Consider the following 19019-nt stretch of genomic DNA (forward strand, 5'->3'; position numbering starts at 1 on the left):
ATGTGATAAATATGTGACATTTTTCTAAAATTTCGTAAAAGCAGGGTGGAGTTTTTTAAGTATAACTGAAATAAAGGACAGTTTTATTCATAGTGCTAATTCTAGGTAAGTAGAAAGTAAAGTTTGTGTTATTTAAAAGAGAGAATGCTGGCTTCGGGGTGGTGTCACTCCAAAATGCTGTTTCTGTTACAACAGTGGCTTTCTCATTTATGAGATCTATGACCATCTGATTTTTCAGTAGTTTGAAATGTGTGATCTGTGATATTTGTTACTGAGAAGTGTTATAGACACTGCTGACACAGATCAGATAAGAAAGTGGGTCACCTGACAAAATATTCCTTGTAACATCACCTCCCTGTAGCATTAACATGTACGTCCTTCTATGTGAGGGAGTTTCTGAACATGGGTTGTTGTCAACTGTATAGTTTCATTTGCAATTACTGAAAAGTCTTTTCTCTCAAAAAAAAAGAAAAGAAAAGAAAAGAAAAAAATAAAAGCTTGTTTAAGCCATTTTTGTCTTCAAATTACATGTAAAATAATGAAAATATTTAGTATTTCATTTCTTAAAGCTTGGCAATTTTCCTGTATTGCTCTGTCAGGAGCTTTGTCTTTTCATTCAGCTTCATTTCTGATTACAGGTTATTCATTTATGGATGGGCAGCTGTAGAAACTTGCTTCTTGCATATGCAAATCAATCATGGTAATGTTTATCATAAAGAGATTTTGTGGCAGTGGAAAAGGGGTTGTGGCAACATGTTCCTGATTTCAGTTGTATCTTCTACAAATGAAATTGGCTTCCTCACTTCACTTTCAGTGGATTTTTTGAGGGTTTTTTTTTGCCATTTACTTCTTGGACTAGACACAGCTCACTAAGCAAGCTGTTCGATTCACTTACAGATCATGATTTTGGAAGGAGCTGGCAGAATGAGTATCAATTCCGGCAGCAATCTACTCCATCAGCAGCCTTCCTGGACAGACGGATATTCCACATGTAATGGTAGGAGGAATTTAGTGGCTCTGAGCCGTGTTTTTTTGGGGAATGCAGAGGAGAAGGGGCTACTACACCTTTAAGCATGCACAGATGTTATTTTTCAGTAATACTAGTTTACTGGAGTTTCACTTCTGGTAAGAAAATTTTCCTTGCTACTTTATTTGTAAAAAGCTAAACTTGCAACACTAAGTTTCTGAAAGTGACCGGTTTATGGTTCATTTCCTTAGTGGTTCTTTTTCTTAGAATTAATTTAGTGGTAAATTGAAAGTGCCAAATATTCCCCCTCCTTGGTCCGGAATTCTTTCTCTCTTATCTTTACCCCTGATGCTTTCTCTGAACCAACATTACTCTTCGTTGCTAATCACCCCCCAGCTTTCCAGGGGGAATGGTCTTTTTGCTGCTTTACCATATTTGTTTTTTCAGCTCAGATTACTTGATAACTTTCTAATTAGACTGACGTTAGAGCACTAGATAGTTTGTGATCTGAGAACTATTTTTTTCTTACTATTTTCTGATTATATGGCTGTATATATAAAAATATGTTTATATATATTCCCCCTCGGTATAAAAATATAGATAGAAGTATATATCTATCTATCTAACTATCTATCTATAGTGTCTGATACAATTTCAAAATCATTTTTATCACTCAATTGACAGGTAAATCTTAAAATCTAAGCAGACGAACACATAGTGCAGTTGTTCTAATGCAAATAATGCTGTACAAAACTTACAATACAAATTCCCTCTCAACTAAACTTTTGGGGGGTTTTATTACACTAATTCTAAATTTATAAATTTCTAAATACACAGGAATATGTAAGTATGCACTTAATTAATGTGCTGACCTGTCTGTAGCATGTTCATGGGGAAAAATGTCCTAGCTGAGTTTCACTTTGCACAGGATTTTGTGGAGGGAAACGGTGGGGTCTATTTTCATGTTTCCAGTGTGGATGGAGCTCCTCAGGATTCACTTATGTTTTAGAGGGACAGGAAGCCAAAAGCTCTGACCAGCCTCTATCATCATTCACCACTTCACTTCCTTTTACCCAGCTAGTATTTCCTCTCACTAAAGGTTCTCCATTTACATTAAGAGTCTAGTGGCCTCTGAAGTTCCTATATGCTTCTGAAGTGATGGAAATACATATCAACCTCCTTTTCAGGGTATACTTGACAGTCCATCAAATCTTTATTCTCTGACATATGACACTTCATAATTTGCACTCTCATTCCCCAAATCCTTCAACAGGAGGATAAGAGACAGTCCTGCAAACTCCTAGGTTACTGACACGGACCTTGTTGGCCAATATTTATGAAGAAACCCAAGTAACTGTGGGGCTTTTTTGTGTTTACCTGGAAACTAGCACTGCGCACAGCCTTTCTCAACCAAAGAGGCCTGAAGTCTAGTGGGAACTGAGGGGAGGTGATTTCCTGAAAGGTGCCAGCTCTGTTGCTTGTGGTCCTCTAGCACTATCCACTGTTGTCAGTATTTCTGACAGCTATGTGGGTAATTTTTTCTTGAGGACACTGAGAACGGACTGGCACCATATCCTGGAGTGAGGCTACTGTAGAGCAAGGCTGTGGCAGTCTTTGCTCCTCCTGTAATTCAGCCACCTCTGCAATTTCTCATTCTCTCATCCTTAAACCCTTTATGCACTTGTGAGCATTTTATCATGCCACCATCTGTGCCTGGCATACTCCATTGTCCTCCTTTCCCAAGGAATAAATTGCACTGAACTCCTTTTGCCAGCCCTTCTGTGATGGCTGACCAAAGCAGTGCTGCCTTTGCTCTTTAATAATTATTCTATCCCCACATACAATTTCTTTCATTTGGTCACATAAATTATTGTCATGCAATGACATAAAACTGAGGGCAGTTTAAAAGATTGTCAGGAAAAGATTCAGACAACCTGACAAGAAAATTAGGCGGCTTTCGTAACTAAAAATGAGTTTTACAACTGCATTCAGAAATCACCTTACCAGACTACAGAAGTAACGTGCATTCATCAGAAAGTGGGCTCTGTCATGAAGCTGAATAGTGATAGGCTTTCACTGTGGAGCAATATGAGAGTGCCTTGGCTTTTATCATTCTTTGATTAAATCCCACAGTTCATATTTAGTTCTTATTAAGTCCTTATTCAGAGAAAATTTCCATGTCACATTATGAGATTTTTGCAAGGTTTCTCCATCATTTTCTGATGCACAAAATTATTTTCCCACTTGAGGATCAACATACCTTTTCAACAGTACTTCTGTAAGGTATCTTCTATCAAAGAATTTTGGTGTATTTAGCCAACATCAATAAATTAATTCCTACATACTCAATCTGCCAAGAGATGTGTAATGTAATAATTCCCAGTTTTTAATTGGAAAACTGAGGCAAAACCGCATAACAATACCTTCTCCAGAAATAGCTACTGAGCTAGTGTTAAGGACTGAGAAAAGAATCTAGATCTGTGTACTTCCAGGGGGTGCAATTTAGCTATAGACCTTTCTTGTTGTAGACGTAATCCTGTGGCTCTAACAGAGACAGCAAACACCTATTTTCTTTTCCAGTGTCCAGCAGCTTCTATGGAACCCAGTGGCACGAAATACACCCGCAGTACTGGACTAAATTTCAAGTCTGGGAGTGGCTGCAGCATCTTCTTGATACCAACCAACTGGATGCCAATTGCATACCTTTCCAGGAGTTTGATATCAACGGGGAACATCTGTGCAGCATGAGCCTGCAGGAATTCACTCAGGCAGCTGGGACAGCAGGGCAACTGCTTTACAGCAACCTTCAACACCTAAAATGGAACGGTAAATAGATGTGAGGCAAAGATGCATGTACAGTGGTCAGAATTCTGGGGTTGTCAGAAGTTGCTTACATTCCCCAGAGACCTAGCTGGCAGGTCTCATTTGCTATGTTTACTATACTGCTTACACCTCATTCACTCTATTGCTAAATTGCTTAGATATGACATAACACAGAATTTTGAAGGACCAGGGCAAAGAGTATGTTTCCTGCTCCAGATATAGCCCTCTGGCTCAGCTGTAGCAGTTGCCACTTGGAGCTAATACCTTTGATTCTTCTGTACTTGTTGTCATACATCCTATCTGCCATGTTTTCTTGCAGGCCAGTGTGGAAGTGACATGTACCAATCTCATAATGTCATCGTGAAGACAGAGCAAACAGGTGAGTAACAGTTGGGTAAGCTGTCTTTTAATGATGACAAAAGGGGGAAACTCTTCATTCCAAGAGAGCTATGTCAAAGTGGCATTAAATTAAATGGAAAGTGTATCATGCAGGATAAAGGAGTAACACAAATATCAGTCAGTGTCTCCTTTTTGAAGTTTCAGGTAGTACCACCGATCTTAGTTTGCATGTGGCCACTTTTCCTGGGAGACCTCTGCAGTATCAGCAGTATATACTCCTATTCAGAGTTGGAATAGTTTGCGGTGTTCAGTGAGTGTGGCTTTGTAGAGGACTTCATTCTGTGCTTCGTTCAGCAGATTTGAAAACCAACTATTTTCACAGTATTCTCAGTTTATAAAAAAAGAGAAAAAAAATATTTTGTTGTGAAGTGCTATTAGTGCTTGAAAGATGAGGAAATTTCCCAACAAAACAACTTAGAGAGAGAGAAAAATGTTACATTTCCATTTCTTCACATTTCAATGAAACTGAAATTCAGGTAGCATTTTGGTTTGAATAAATCTGCATTTTTCCTGTTGCAGTCTCTTTTTCTACTGTGTTCATAGCTAGATCCCTTTTCTCCCAGGACTTTGTTTCACTGAGAAAGAACATCAGCTAGGTTCAATCCCACTCTTCAGACATGATTATTTTCCTGGTTCCTTTGCCAGAGTACCTCTGTCTGTACCCGAACTCTCTCTATCCCACTAGTCCCAGCTCCTTTGTATGTGGGTGTGTTCGTGAGCCATGTTTTAGTATCTCATGGCAGAATGAATGCAGATTCATAGCGTGCGATGTCTCTGACAAATACTGCCAGCCTGTTTATTCAGCTAATCCAGAGGAATCCAGCCTCTCCAGCCAGGGATACTATTTACCTTCTTCTTGCAGTGGGCCAGGCATTACAATCTGCCATCCACTCTCTGCCTGTGCCTGCATAGTGTGGGTGATGTGCATGCAGCAGCCTTAATGCTTGCCATATAGGAAACTACAGTAATCCTTCAAGTCCTAATTTATGAGATCTTGGTATAATATTAGTTCCTTCTCCCACCAGAGATACACAGGGCAATGCAAAGTACCTCAGCTGCACATCCTAGAAAGGTCAAAGCCCCGGACTAACTGGTGGTTCTCCTAGCTGTGGTGAATCAGGAGTGGCATGGTGGGGCTCTGGCAGCGCTGACCGTGGGCAGTGGGAGTAGGTTTAGTTTCTGCATGGGGAGGAACAGGTGGTACGGATTAGGGCTGCCGCGAAGGGGACTCCTTGTGAGCCAGCAGGGATGGGGCTGGCGGTTTAGAGGGGTGGCCTGCCTCATCCTAGTAGACTGTTGCAGTTGGAAAGACGTGGGTACTGAAAAAGGCCAAAATAGGAAGACAAGCTGTCTCGCCATGTTCTGGCTAGGTAAGGCCTGTTTTCAGAGGCAACATTAGGCAGATCAGGTGTCCAAGCAAGCAAAGGGTGTGTGCTATTGTAGGAACGCAAGCTCAGGGTGCCCAAACATGCAGCTATTACTTAGCATGCCTGCTAAATTCCTATGTCGTAAGTGGTAACTCAGCCAAACATGATGATTTAGCTATAACTAATTTTTGATTTTTTTAAAATTTTATTTATATGAACATGAAAAAAAATGAAGTAAAACCTAGATGTAAACCTTACATCTTATCCTTTCTGAGCTGGACTCAAATAGAAAAGAGATTTTTAAGGCTTCTGACCTCAAAAAATGCACTGTGAAGAGAATATTTTTCTGACCAATATACAGGTCATAAAGACAATACTTCTGTATATCTTGCAATGTACAGGTCATAAAGAAAATACTTCTGTTCTGCTTATCTTGATCCATCTGACCAGAAGGTCACTAAAAATAATTCCTCTTTTATCATGGAGATGCTTTTTAGGTTAAGGATGGGGACCTGACATGCCTGGAATAAAATGGTCCTTCATCTAGGATGAGGCTTTCATGTTTCTCACTATGGGCTTACACGTGAAGCTGTTTCAGGAGGGACTTTTGAGTTCTACCATTATAGAAATAAATACTCATTATAGGCATCCTCCTGTTTTACTAGATATTTGAGAAGACTTTCATCTCTATGGCACCAAAGCACTGTCATGATCACCAGGGGCTGAGAATTCAGGACTGGATTGGATAGAATTAGAGTTGATCTGCCATAGGAAACCTCTTTCAAGGGCAGGCATTAATGATATATTAGCCAGGAAAAGGAAGAGCCTAATACGTTATTTCTAAAAGTCAGTGCTTTGTGTAAGTACATTTGCCTGAGCATGCAAAACCCCATCCATAATTTTGAGTGAAAGAAAATAATTTCGTGCATAGCCCCTTCACTTCTTGGTTCCCTTCACAGCTCTTTTTTTGCACATTTCTTATTCCTTCAGTGCTCAGTATTCACCTCTGTGCTAAAAAATGTTCTTTTAGTGAACTAATTTTCCTTTTGGTCCTTTACCTTCAGATCCGTCACTAATGGTGTCCTGGAAAGAGGAGAATTACCTATATGACAGTGGCTATGGTAGCACAGTAGGTAACTAACATCACAATACTTCATGCATTTCTGAGATGGTTTTTATTGTCTGAAGCTATTGCTATAAACGTCTTCTTTTTAATTCCCAGAGCTATTAGACAGTAAAACATTCTGTCGTGCTCAGATTTCCATGACGACACCTAGTCACCAGCCTCCTGGTAAGGAACTTGTAATTATATTGTTAATTGTTTGTCACTTGTCCCAGAGCTACCGACGTGTAATAGTCTCTGTGGTGTTCTGTTGTAGGATTGAATCTGAGCCTCCAGTAATTTTAAAACAAGTAATACTGATTCTGACGCTCTTTTAGCTATCATTATTACAATAGCTTGCTTTAAAGAAATGCTTTTCTCTCTGTCAAGACAAAGAAGATCACATAATCTGCAATCTCCACTTATCTTTTGGAATGGCTGAGTCAAAGGGGAAGGTGTTAGTGTCAGAGATGAGATGTTTCAGATCCACCACACTTTTCTGTGGTGTAAGCTGGATCTGGGCAAATGAGTGCCATGTTCCTCCCCAGAAGTGTCTGCATTTCCCTCGTGAGCCAGTGGTTCACACTGAGTAGGTGGCTGGGTTTGGGGCTGGCCTGGGGGAGCCGTAGGGCTAACACCAAGCCCTCAGTCCAACTGTGCCAGCAGAAGGGCTTCTTCGTGGAGCCTGTCTCAGCTGACAGCAGGTCAGGCACTGCACGCCTCTTCACCATGCTTCCATGAGGCAGAGCTACAATCTGCCTGCTAAAGGGCAGGAGAAAGAGCAAACCCATTTGCCATAGCGCCTGGCAAAAGTGCAGTCCCGGCACATGTGTAGGGGCCATGGGACTGTGGGCCATACCCTGGGGGTGGAGGCGGGAGAGCGACGCAGCAGGAAAAGAGGAGAGCAGAGATGGCAGGGGAGTGAGAAAGGCGGGAAGGAAAGGCAGGTCCTTCTTAGGAGATTGTTAAGCAAACAGACCCGAGGGGGAAAGCAGTGAAGCTCAGGGGGGGATGAGAGAGGAAAGCACACTGCTGTAGGTGCAACCCCACAGGCGCTGCCTCCGCGCTGGGGGCAGCCGGTGTCGCTGCACGTGGGAGGCAGTCACAGGCTCTGTGATGCCCGTTCACGGCATCCCCTGGCCTCCCAGCACAGCCGCATTTCCCAAGTGACATACAGTTTAAACTCAGCAATAAATAAACAAACAAACAAATAAATAAATAAATAAAAGAGAGAAAACCTGACCAGAAGAGAAAACCACCAAATCTTAAAGAAAAACCCAACCAAGCACTCTGTTTGCTTTCTGCACTGCCTCCACCCACTCTCACAAGATGGCTACCAGGATTTCAGAGCTCTCTGACAGGAATGGGGACCAGTCAAGATCCTGGCACAGTGTGTTTACCCGCTGACTGCTTAAGCCTAGAGCTAGGGTGGCACGCCAAGGGCACAGCCTCCTGTAAAAACTAAATTTGTATATCCCGTAAAAAAATGGCTCATTCCTGAATCATATGCAAATACTGTGCAACCTTTTGTCAAAAGTTTTGTAAGACAGCTTTGTTGAAACTGCATCATAACTCTTTTCATCTGTCAGGCCTCAGCCTCCTAACATGGCATGTTTGAAACTGGTCTCCACGTAGGAGCGGAGGCAGAGCGGGAGGCTATTTACACAGCTGAAATCCAGAATATATCACCAGATAGGCAGAAGGCAGCTAAACTTCCAAGAATAAATCTCCAGCTAAGTGGAGCATAACAAACATTTGCAAGCGAATTGTGGGATTACAAAATGAGAAGGAATTATGTAAGGGCAAATAAAGGACTGAGTCCTGCTTTCCTTGCCCGGAGTTCCCACAGGCTTTTAATAACATCAGGGGAATCGTAATCTGGGGAAAGGCAGCGAAATAAGCCTAATTTTACTTTTTCCCCCCAAGCTGAGTGAGGTTCAGGCTAGTTCCTGCTCTCTGAGACTGGGAAGGCAAAATGACTCAGAGCACGTTTGCTGCTTGGGGGTCAAGGACAATAATTATGTCAGGCTCAGAACAGTGGAGGTTAGGCTTATCCTCACTGACCTGTTCAGTTTATATTTCCAGTTATGTATGAATAAAGCAGGTGTGTGAATAGCTTTGCATCTACCTTTTCACATGCAGTTGTTGCAGTTGCTTGTGCAAATCTGACAAGTTTCTATGCAAATTAATATTTCCTGTGAGTCATTTTCCCATGCAAATGCCCGGGTTCCATGAAAAGTATGATAATCGTGCATTCATAGAAGCTGGGAAAACATGCGTGGGACCTTAAGCTTTGCTTTATGGAATTCAGGCATGAAGTAGGCTGAAAAGCAAACACAGAAGGGGCTCCCTCTTATGACTATCCCACAGATTTTGCGAGACTTAGAGCAATCAGATGAAAGATATTCATTAATGACAAAAGGAGAGCCAGGCTGCGGTGGTTTGAGGGCAGGAGGGTTGAACGTGCAGACTGCAAGGTAGGTTACAGTTATGAACAAGCAGAACTTTTCTTTTTCTTCATTTCTGAAGAAACACTTGTGCCAGAAATCCTATTCTTGCTCTGGCTGGCTGCAGTTGATAAAGTACCATTGATGAGAAATGGCTTGTTTCTATGGCTCTGAGCCATGGAACAATATATGCACGTCCAGCTGCCAAAAACTCCTACCAGCGCAGCCCTGTTCCCCCCTCCCCGTTCCCCCCTAAACAGCAGTGCTTTGCCAGTTCATTATGTTTTAGTCAGGTAGGTGTTCTGTGCATTGGTACCAGTGCATACATTTCACATTAGATCATCTCTTCAGAAACAAATAAGCCCCCAAAGATACATGCTTCTGCAAAGACTAAGACATAATGGGACAATTCAGGATTCGTTTTGTAGAGGTGATCATCTTATTTTTTTCTCTCTCACACAAAACATGAGGTGAGGTATTTGTTAACCAAATTTAGGTTTCAAAAGCCAAATGTTTACCTCTGCATTCATTCTTTATTCATCAATGATCTCTTTGTGAAGTGTGCTGATTAACATATAGTACAGAAAACAAAACTGTCCCCCTTCCTCCTTACTTAGATTACCTTCTGAAAAGTGATTATCTTTAAAAGAGATATTCGTTCTTTTTTGTGGTTTTATTTCTTTCAACCTGCTAGTCAATGGAAAGCCTTTAATCAAATTTACAAATAGGCTTCATTTTCCTTCTCTGCAGATTCTTCAGATGTGAAAAAATCGCAAGATCATGCCCCAAAGTCCCACACCAAGAAGCACAGTAAGTTGACATCCATGTTTAGGACGGTTAGGATCCGAGGAAGAGAAACCCATTAAAAGTAAATCCCCTTCGGGAGAGAAAAGGAAGCATTTTGAAAACAAAACTGGTTAGATCCTTATTACGATTGAATCCTCCAAGGATCTGACTGCTTGTAGTAATGTTTTCTTATGCTATTTTTGACTCAGTGTTGTTATACTTTTCAAATTGCTTTTTATCAGTGAGGGCTTATGGGGAAGCAACCAGAAACCAGTTGCCTCTGCCCTATGTTGAGCTGAGCTGGTGGAAGGGAGTAAAGGAATGATGACGGCAACCTAGGACTAAATCAGGAAGGTCCGTGGGCATGGCCACGCTTGTGCCTGCACCTGCTGGGCGCAGCATGCACCAGAGACCCTGCTCAGCATCTCCTTGCAGAACTTCTCATGTACGGCATTACAAGCAAGCACCTGCCCCTCAATCCTGACACCTTCATCTCCCCTGATACGACAGTCTTTGTACTCCCCTAATCTGCTTTTTCTGCTAGTTTTGATTGAACCTGACTCTGTAGAGGTTACCATAGTTGTGATTTCTGGAAATAGTTCCACTAATGTACTTTACTGAGATTTTAATGCTGAAAATATCTTGTGTATGTCTTTTGCATCCCGTGTCATTCTGTCATTCCCTATTTGTAATAGAACCCCCCAATATTTGTCCCTCACCACATTTTGTAGTATTTGATGTCTTCCTGTTTCAATATGGTATCCAGATTGACTGTCTCTTCCTGACTCCTCTTCTTAGCTTGCTCTGTGACTTCGCCAGCCAGAACTCCTAAACTTTTTATCTGCACGCAGATAGCTTTTTTCTTTTCTTGTGTGTATATCAAGGTGGCTAATTAAAGGGTTAGATGGGACTGGTCTGAAGAAACATGCGAAGAACTGAGGTCACTTGATTTGTTCAGCTTAGAGAAGAGAAGGTTGAGGGGTGACCTCATCACAGTTTACAACTTCCTCAAGGAGGGCAGCAAGAGGGAGGTGCTGATCTCCTCTCTCTGGTGACCAGCAACAGGGCACGAAGAAATGGAATGAAGCTGCATCAGGGGAAGTTCAGATTGGACGTTAGGAAAAGGTTCTTCACTGGGAGAGTGGTCAGTCACTGGAACAGGCGCCCCAGGGAAGTAGTCAGAACACCAAGCCTTTCAGAATTCAAGGAGCATCTGGATGAAGCTCTTAGTCATATGGTTTAGTTTTAGATAGTCCTGTGAGGAGCAGGGTGTTGGACTCTATGATCCTTATAGGTCCCTTCCAACTTAAGATATTCTGTGGTTCTAAGAACTCAATCACAGCCTTGGCATATAGAAAAGGTCATCTTGTCATATTGGGCTAATCCCCAACATTTTCAGTTTCTTCAGGACTGCTGTGTCATCACCTATTGGGTATGTTACTGATGTCCAGATAGACTAGGTCCACCACATTTTGGTGGTTCTAGAAAACAGTTATAATAATAAAGAAAAATATTGGATTAGTTGACTGAAATCTACTCATGTCGCACTGTGTACCACTTTCTATTTACCTTCACATCTTTGACTTGCTTGTTTCCTTCTTAATTTGGTCTAAACCCTCGCATACTTTTGAAGTCAGACCAAAGGGCTCCTATCTTTCTAGCCTGCCTTGTCACTGTGCTTTTTATTCTCCATCATAAACTACTACATCTGACATGCTTATTTAGTCTCTTTTTCTGGTGCCGCCTCTACAGTAACTGTGAGATGGATTTGTGCTTAAAATGGGAGGTATGCCTGTTGAACTCAGAGATGTAGTTTTGCCTTTTCTGATACCACGGTCAAACTTTTTTACACCCTTTTCACATACAATTTTGGCTAGCCAGCTTTTTCACTATCCCTCTATTCATTCTATGCCTCCTTACTTCTTCATGTATACCTAAGAGACCTGGGACCAAATACTCATTAATGTGGAATGGCATTTCACCTCCTTTGCCTTCCGTCTGTCTTTTAAATGCATGGAGATTCAGTGCCTGCTTCACAATTATCTTGGCGTTTTCACGTACCACATGATAATATCAGGTTACATGCCATGCTGTAGAAGAATATCAGGAAAATGGGCAAATGAGATGAGGGGAAGAGTTAAACATGTTATCTTCAGGGCAGGAACAGTGCCAAAGGCAGAAGGAAGCAGTGAGTGGTTTGGACTCTGCTTCCCCTGGTTGCTGGGGCTTCTACCTGCCTGCCACAGGGCTCAGACTGCCAAAGGCTGACGCTCTCCTCCACCTCCACGTAAAAGGCTGTCAGCATTTTTTGCCTATATATCTCCGAGGTGGGGGTCCTGCACTCCAGGAACTATAGCTTGTCCTGGCCGAGTGGTCACTGTCTGTAGATGACATGCTGTAAGAACATGACATAAAAATGGCAAGCATAGCCTGGAGACCTCTTTAGACACTCCTTTTTCCTGTCCCCTTTCCTCTTTCAGACCCTCGAGGAACTCATCTTTGGGAATTTATTCGAGATATTCTTCTCAATCCTGAGAAAAATCCAGGATTAATCAAGTGGGAAGACCGGTCAGAAGGTGTCTTCAGATTCTTAAAATCCGAAGCTGTGGCTCAGCTCTGGGGAAAGAAGAAAAACAACAGCAGCATGACTTACGAGAAACTCAGCCGGGCTATGAGGTGAGCTGAGATGTCGCTGTAGGAGACGGGGACATGTAAAGAAACTACCTGAATGGAGAATCTGGTTGACTTTTAAAAATGAACTGTCAGCAGCACCAGTTGCTTTCTTTGACATTTGGGGGTCTCCCACTAATTTTGAAATTGTAACACTGTGTTCTTCTTTGCCTTTTCTTTCCCCTGCTGTTATATATATATATATAACACATACATTCTGTTGCTGTCCACCCAAACAACCAATGTCAGAAAGAAACATGGTTGTAGCAAGCTGAAAGTTCATGTGCTACTGCTGATCAGGGAAGGCTTAAATGGCCCAGTAATGTCCAGATACCTTGTTATTTGCAGCAGCGCTCAGAAACTAGACATATCCCCCACCCATTATCTTAAAATAGGTTTACAAATTGTATGTGAGAGTTTCCATTGCTCTTTGCTTTAACACTTGGAGCATTTTCCTGTCATCTATGAAAGTTATAATTTTAAATGGAAGCTGAGATTCTTTCCTGGTCTGATTTCAGATCCTGGCTTATCTGGACAAAACCCCGTGAAATCTCATGAGTGTGTGATAAATATAGCGGTATGCTATGACCTGAAATATGGTGAAATTCAAAATAAGAAGATAATTAATATAAAGTAAAAAGAAGACTTCAATTTATTCTTCTCTATCTTTCAGTTATAATAATCTTAGGTATTAAGACTTTCCAGCAAGCTAAGTGATTGCCTATTTGGCAGTGGCCTTTTAGGACCGTAGGTGAATTTAATCTTCAATCTTTTTCTATGTTTTTATTTTAACAGATACTATTATAAAAGAGAAATCCTGGAGCGTGTGGATGGTCGGAGATTAGTATATAAATTTGGAAAGAATGCCCGTGGCTGGAGAGAAAATGAGAATTAAATATGTCAAGAAATAACATTTAAAACACCTGGATGTAAATATTCAAAGACTATTTTCTTATATTTATGTACCAAACTGGGGTGAAAAACCAATTCTACTTCTGTCGGGAAGAAGGAGCATTATCATTATTGGTGTTAAAATTATTTTATTTGAAGTATGTCCTGTATGGGGAAAAAATGTACACAGTTTTCTGTGATATAAGTTAACATTATAGAATTATGATTATTTTTCCCTTCTTGTGAAGTTTTTCTCTTTTTTAAAAATCATACAGGCATAATGTGATTTATGAGTCATGCAAAGAAAGGGAAGGAACAAAATACTAGGGCATTTAGGGAGTAAGATAATACACTTTGGAAGGCCACTATAAGTGGAGGAAAAGTAAAGCATCTCTGAGCCAAGTAGTCTTCTTCCATAGTCAGCTGGTTTATAGCTTTCATTGGCCAATATCACTTGTTCCTTCCCTCCTCTAATTTCTGAGTAACACTTTGCTGGCTTCCAGTTGCTTTTGTTGAGTCAGAGAGTGGGTTCCTCTTCAGTTAGCTTATCCCAGCCACAGAGAGCAGTGGCTCTGCAAGGTGGCTGTCAGCATTTATTTGGAGAACCCATACTACCTCCACCACTGGGACCTTCTTTTGTAGGCAGAAGTTTAGGACCTGACCTTACCTGGTACTGTGTATCCTCCCTAATCTCCAAAGGGCATTCAGCTCATCCCAGGAAAAGGGCTATACATTTTTGAGGTGAACTGCAGAAAGAGTCAATCTCGGGGACCAAAAGCTATTGAAAGAAGGTTGTTTTCTCACTGAGCAAACTTACTAAAAGGCACTGGTTTCCCAGTAGAAACACTAATACTCCTCCCACCCTCTTGTACTCCTAATTAAAGCATTCAAATCCATGCCATACGAAGTAGTGAGGGGGTGGGCAAGCAGAACATTTATTAATCCCATGGCATGAGGGAGCAGTCTCCCTTCAAGTCGTATGGTCCTCCTGGCAGATCAAGTCTCACCTGGACAGATAATTTCAAAAAAACTTTGAGAAATGCAAAGCTCCATTGCCTGTAATATATGAGTTCCCTTTGCTTTTCTCAAGTCTAACTCTATATTGTATTTGTCAGCTGTGCTTGGGATTCTTAGCTGGAAAAAAACCCACCAACACAAAGACCCTGAGAGTCTGGGGACATTCAGATCTCAGTCAGTATTTTGGGCTCATCTCTAGAAGTGCAATGCAGAGACTGAATGTTTGTTGGCAGCTTTTTCTTTCTCCAAGACACAAATGCTTCCTGCTGGCACCAAGCACACACAGAACATGGGGAAATAAAAACTAGAGGAGGCAGCACTTCACTAGGTCACTGAGTATGTGAGATATGGGAGTTGAGAAACAGGATTTTCTTGGTGATGTTAACAGAGGTGAAACCAAGATTGATTCCAACTCACTTTTTCAGGGATGGGGAATTTGGAAAACAATAACGGGGACTGAGAAGTCCAGGAGAAAAAAAAAAAAAAGAAAATTAAGAATATTAAATCCATCCAATAACCATTTCCTCAGGCATCCCCTGATCCCCTAATCAAGATTAGCCTGAAATGCAGCAAGGTGCAGCTGGAGGTTGTAGGTTATTCCATTTTTTGTTTGTCTTAAAAGTTAACAGAGATGAAATCAAGAGACAACAGAAGTATCAATATAAAGGGTATCAAATGTGCTTAGCAACAATTTGTAAGCAAACATCAGAGCCTAGCTTGTTATCTACACATGTAGGGCATGTCAAACAATAACACCACCTCCTACACTGTATGCCAGAGCTGTCACCATCAATTACCCATACATGACAATTTTTACTTTTCATAACCTGGGTGGAGAGAGGTTCATCTTATTTACAAATCAAATAATAAGTCTCTGTACTTCAAAGCATTTTTTTCTCTCAGTCTCTTTCTCTTTTTGGACTGACTGTGCTAGCCTTGCTTGCTTTTGCGCAACTCAATAATTTCCTTTTTTTTTTTTTAGCTTGATTAGCTACATTTCACTTCCTTTACCATAATTTTGTAGTTCATATAACAAGAACCAGGCCACCAGACAAGGAGAACATCTTCACTTTGCTCCAAAGACCATTCCTTCCCCCCACCCCATGGTTATTTGCAGCCCTTTGCTCCATGCTCTTCACCACCACCCACCACTCCCAATCCACACCTTGGGTGAAAATCTGAAACGAGTGGCACCATCACAAATCTGCAGTACTGTTGTACCTTATCTCAGGTTACCGTGCATTGTACAGCAACTGATTGTAATACCTTCATAAAGCTGCTTTCTACCAGATCTCTCAACAAACTTCTTGGGAGATAAATGAACTTGTGATATACACGTGTCACTGCTTGGTTACTGAGCAGCAGCTAAACCTGCTTTTAAAGGTTGTGAAGGCTAAAGCTTTATTTAGAAGCATACTGTATAAATCTGGAGAGTGATTTATGCTGGGGTGCAGTATAAATGCCAGTCTTCCACCGTCATGTCTTTCAGCACGTGAAAATCATGCAGGTTTCTGTTCCCACTCTGCAGAACTTTTCAGACTATGTACTTGTCATTCAGCATTAAAATAGCACAAAGCTGGAATAGAAGACGGCCAACATTTACTCTCTTTTACAAATATATTAACCTTTGTGTAAGACAAACAAAAAGGACTGTTTAAAACTACAGTTCTTGCCAAGGACAGATGCAACCAAGCAAAGGGAGTCTTTTTACCAGACCTAAGCAAATGGAGAAAATGAAGAGATTAATGTTTATGTAAATTACTATTTAAACAAGAAGAATTTCTGATTGCTCTTTTATTTTATATTTCAGAGGCTGAGCAATCATATTTTTAGATGTATCCTTTAAATTAGCAGCTGCTGAACTGGTAGCACCGTGTGTATAGATTTTCATTGTACCATAATTTTTCATATGTATAAAGCTCTAGAAAGGAAAGTATATTATATTTATATAGTTACAAGCAAATCACAGTGTCAAAGGTGTTGGCATGAGCACTCTCAAACTATGTTTTCTGCACAAAATTAGAGCAATTTACTCTAAAAACATCCTGAGAAACTGTATGTAAGCTGGTGAACTACACAGACATTAAAATGTTTAGTTACATTTTCATCTTTCTGCAGCACATTGCGTAATTCCTGCTTGCTTCTCACAGCATCATCTTCAATGTATACATGTGGAAACAAATCCAAGTTAGATATTTCACTATTGTCATTGTAAACCTCAGCTTGGAGACGATGTATCACAAAATGGTTCTAAAGGCTGTTTCTATTTTTGTGGATATGATATAAATTCAAATAAAACACTCATGAAAGAAATTTTCTGATGAATGTTCATCTTCACTTTTTTATGCCTTGAGATTGGAAGTGACTTCTTTCAATATTGGACAATATTTCAAGATTGGCGAAAGGACTGATGTAATTACCACAAAATCCAATAGCATAAATTCGCTGACATGCTGAATAGCCCATCTATTGTGAAGATACTGGATTTCCCAAACCTGTTTTATGTCTCACAGGCCTCGCTGGAATACTTGATTGTGTCGACACAGCTAGATTGACTTTCTTGTTCGACTGCTAAACTGTACAAAGGTCTTACTTCAGCACTGATTTAACTTCAAGCTATTTTGAAGTGTGTGCAAGGGCTAGGCTGATTAAGGATGCCATTACTCACACTGAGCATTTCCTTTACTGAATCAAAGCAGCTGAAACTATGAAATCCTGTCCTTCGTGTTATTTTTCCATCTAAGTGGTGGCTACAAAAGCGCTCAATAAACAAAGAGAACATCTCTCCTGATTTGGTCTGCAGCTTGAGGGAAAAAGGTGAAAACCCTAAAATTAAGAGAAAGTCAAGGTGGGATCGTCTGGCATTTGCACTCTGGCGGACTGTGGCTGTATCGGTGCGGTGCCTGGAGCTGCCGTGAGCCAGCCTGCGGCCCCTGCCACCACCTCGTGCGGTGTCCCTAGCTGATGGGCAGCGCGCGGCACCACGGTAGTACAGTGCGGCACATCTGCTGCGGCGACTTGTGCCTGTCGCTGTGCCAGCATGTCTGGAGTCGGGCTTGATTCTCAAACTGGGAGCTTCACTGCAATGGGACACACCGCACTGTCATCCTCTATAATCTGCAAATGTGCTTAATTTTAAGCAAGTGAGTGATTGCACTGCACTGCATTTGAAATTATGTATATGGATGTTTGAGGATAGTGACTTTGCAAGTGTTCAGTCTATACTGAATCAGCCTAGATTCAAACCCAGAATTTCAAGGGGCTCCAGCATCATGTCCACCTAAGTAGGAGAATATGTTTGAATTTTAAATAGAGCTACAACCGTCATGTTTAACGTGCAAAACCAGGCCAGTGCCCTGAAAGGGTTGTCATAGTTTGAGAACTTGGGAGTCCCAAGCCAGGTTTCAAAAGGAATTGGAACCATATTTTAAGCAAGTTCAGACTGAATTTTAAATAAATACACAGCTGGTTATTACAGTAAATGGCCAGGCCTTTCGTTTCAAGCAAGCTGAGGCCAATATTTGAGACAAATACAAACGAGAATAGTATTTGGAAACATACAAATAATGCACACTTAAAAAAAAACCAACTCTTTTTGGCTGAGACTTAAAATCAAGCAAAACTTCAGCTTTCAGCTGCATTCTAAGGCCATATGAAATAAAAATTCAAGGCAAAATTCAGAGTTTGCAAATCCTATGTAAATTGAGAATAAGTAAGAGGAGTACTATAAACAGAGTCTACCAAGCCACATCTAAACCTGATACAAATTTGTGGGCATGACTGCATCAAGGACGAGTGAGAACTGCTTCAGGTAAGTGAAATGTGGTACTGCAGAAAGATGAGCAATTAAGGGTTACCAATACTAATAGCTACCAAGAAGTGTAAGTGGGATAATTATAATAATTTGAAAGATAGATTATCTATCTGGGTTTTCAGCATTTGCTCCCTTGCGAATGGAGCTTTGCACAATGCAGTCCAAGTTCTGAGCTTTATATCAGCCAAGAATTTCCTCCAACAACCAGTCTTGCTGACTTTCCCTAGATATTTAGCTCCTTCAGTCACCTGACCGGTTTCAAAACATTAAAATGTTAGAGGAAATAATAGAGAAAGAAAAAAAAAAAACCAAACAAAAAAAGCAGGAGAAAGAGACCGAATAGATGGCCAGGTTTTACTGCACTGAACAGTTTTGTGTGGAAATACAAAGCCTGTATGCACAGAAAAGTTGATGACATCGAAGTCAGTATTTATAGTCTTTCCGTCAGAGGTTGGTTGCAAAAATTAAACATAAATTAGTGTTTAGAAGTCTAATCATAAATGTAAGGAGAACAAAAAATTAGAGCAATATGCCTATGTGCGCTGCATAATCTTGTGACACTAAAAAAATATTTAATTATGAAAGTAAAATGAACGAAGCATTATTTCTGCTGAACAATTTCCCCCCTCTGTCTTCAGAATGGTATGATAGTCTCCTTTGCTTTCATCTCATTTTGAATTTTCAACAATAAGATTCAGTCTCAGCACAAGGAATGAAGAGGGAGATGGATGATCTG

At 40.9% G+C, this 19019-nt stretch overlaps 1 protein-coding gene across 1 annotated transcript; it reads left to right on the forward strand.

The window, feature by feature from the left end:
- Positions 1–873: 873 nt before the first annotated feature.
- EHF (ETS homologous factor) lies at positions 874–16718 on the forward strand. The gene is made up of 8 exons (XM_005243770.3): positions 874–997; positions 3548–3793; positions 4110–4169; positions 6621–6689; positions 6779–6847; positions 9856–9915; positions 12372–12567; positions 13357–16718. The coding sequence occupies exons 1-8, from the start codon at positions 901–903 to the stop codon at positions 13454–13456; spliced, it is 897 nt and encodes a 298-aa protein (XP_005243827.1). The 5' UTR covers positions 874–900; the 3' UTR covers positions 13457–16718.
- The last annotated feature ends 2301 nt before the right edge of the window (positions 16719–19019 follow it).

The sequence above is a fragment of the Falco peregrinus genome, chromosome 1 (genome assembly GCF_023634155.1).
Source record: "Falco peregrinus isolate bFalPer1 chromosome 1, bFalPer1.pri, whole genome shotgun sequence".
NCBI classification, from domain to species: domain Eukaryota; kingdom Metazoa; phylum Chordata; class Aves; order Falconiformes; family Falconidae; genus Falco; species Falco peregrinus.

What these genes read in the sequence shown, in the direction of transcription:
- EHF (XM_005243770.3), top strand. Translation starts at nt 901, where the DNA reads ATGATTTTGGAAGGAGCTGGCAGAATGAGTATCAATTCCGGCAGCAAT. An exon ending in TCAACACCTAAAATGGAACG is followed by an intron (nt 3,794 to 4,109) that starts GTAAATAGATGT and finishes GTTTTCTTGCAG; the next exon opens with GCCAGTGTGGAAGTGACATG. An exon ending in ACCTAGTCACCAGCCTCCTG is followed by an intron (nt 6,848 to 9,855) that starts GTAAGGAACTTG and finishes CCTTCTCTGCAG; the next exon opens with ATTCTTCAGATGTGAAAAAA.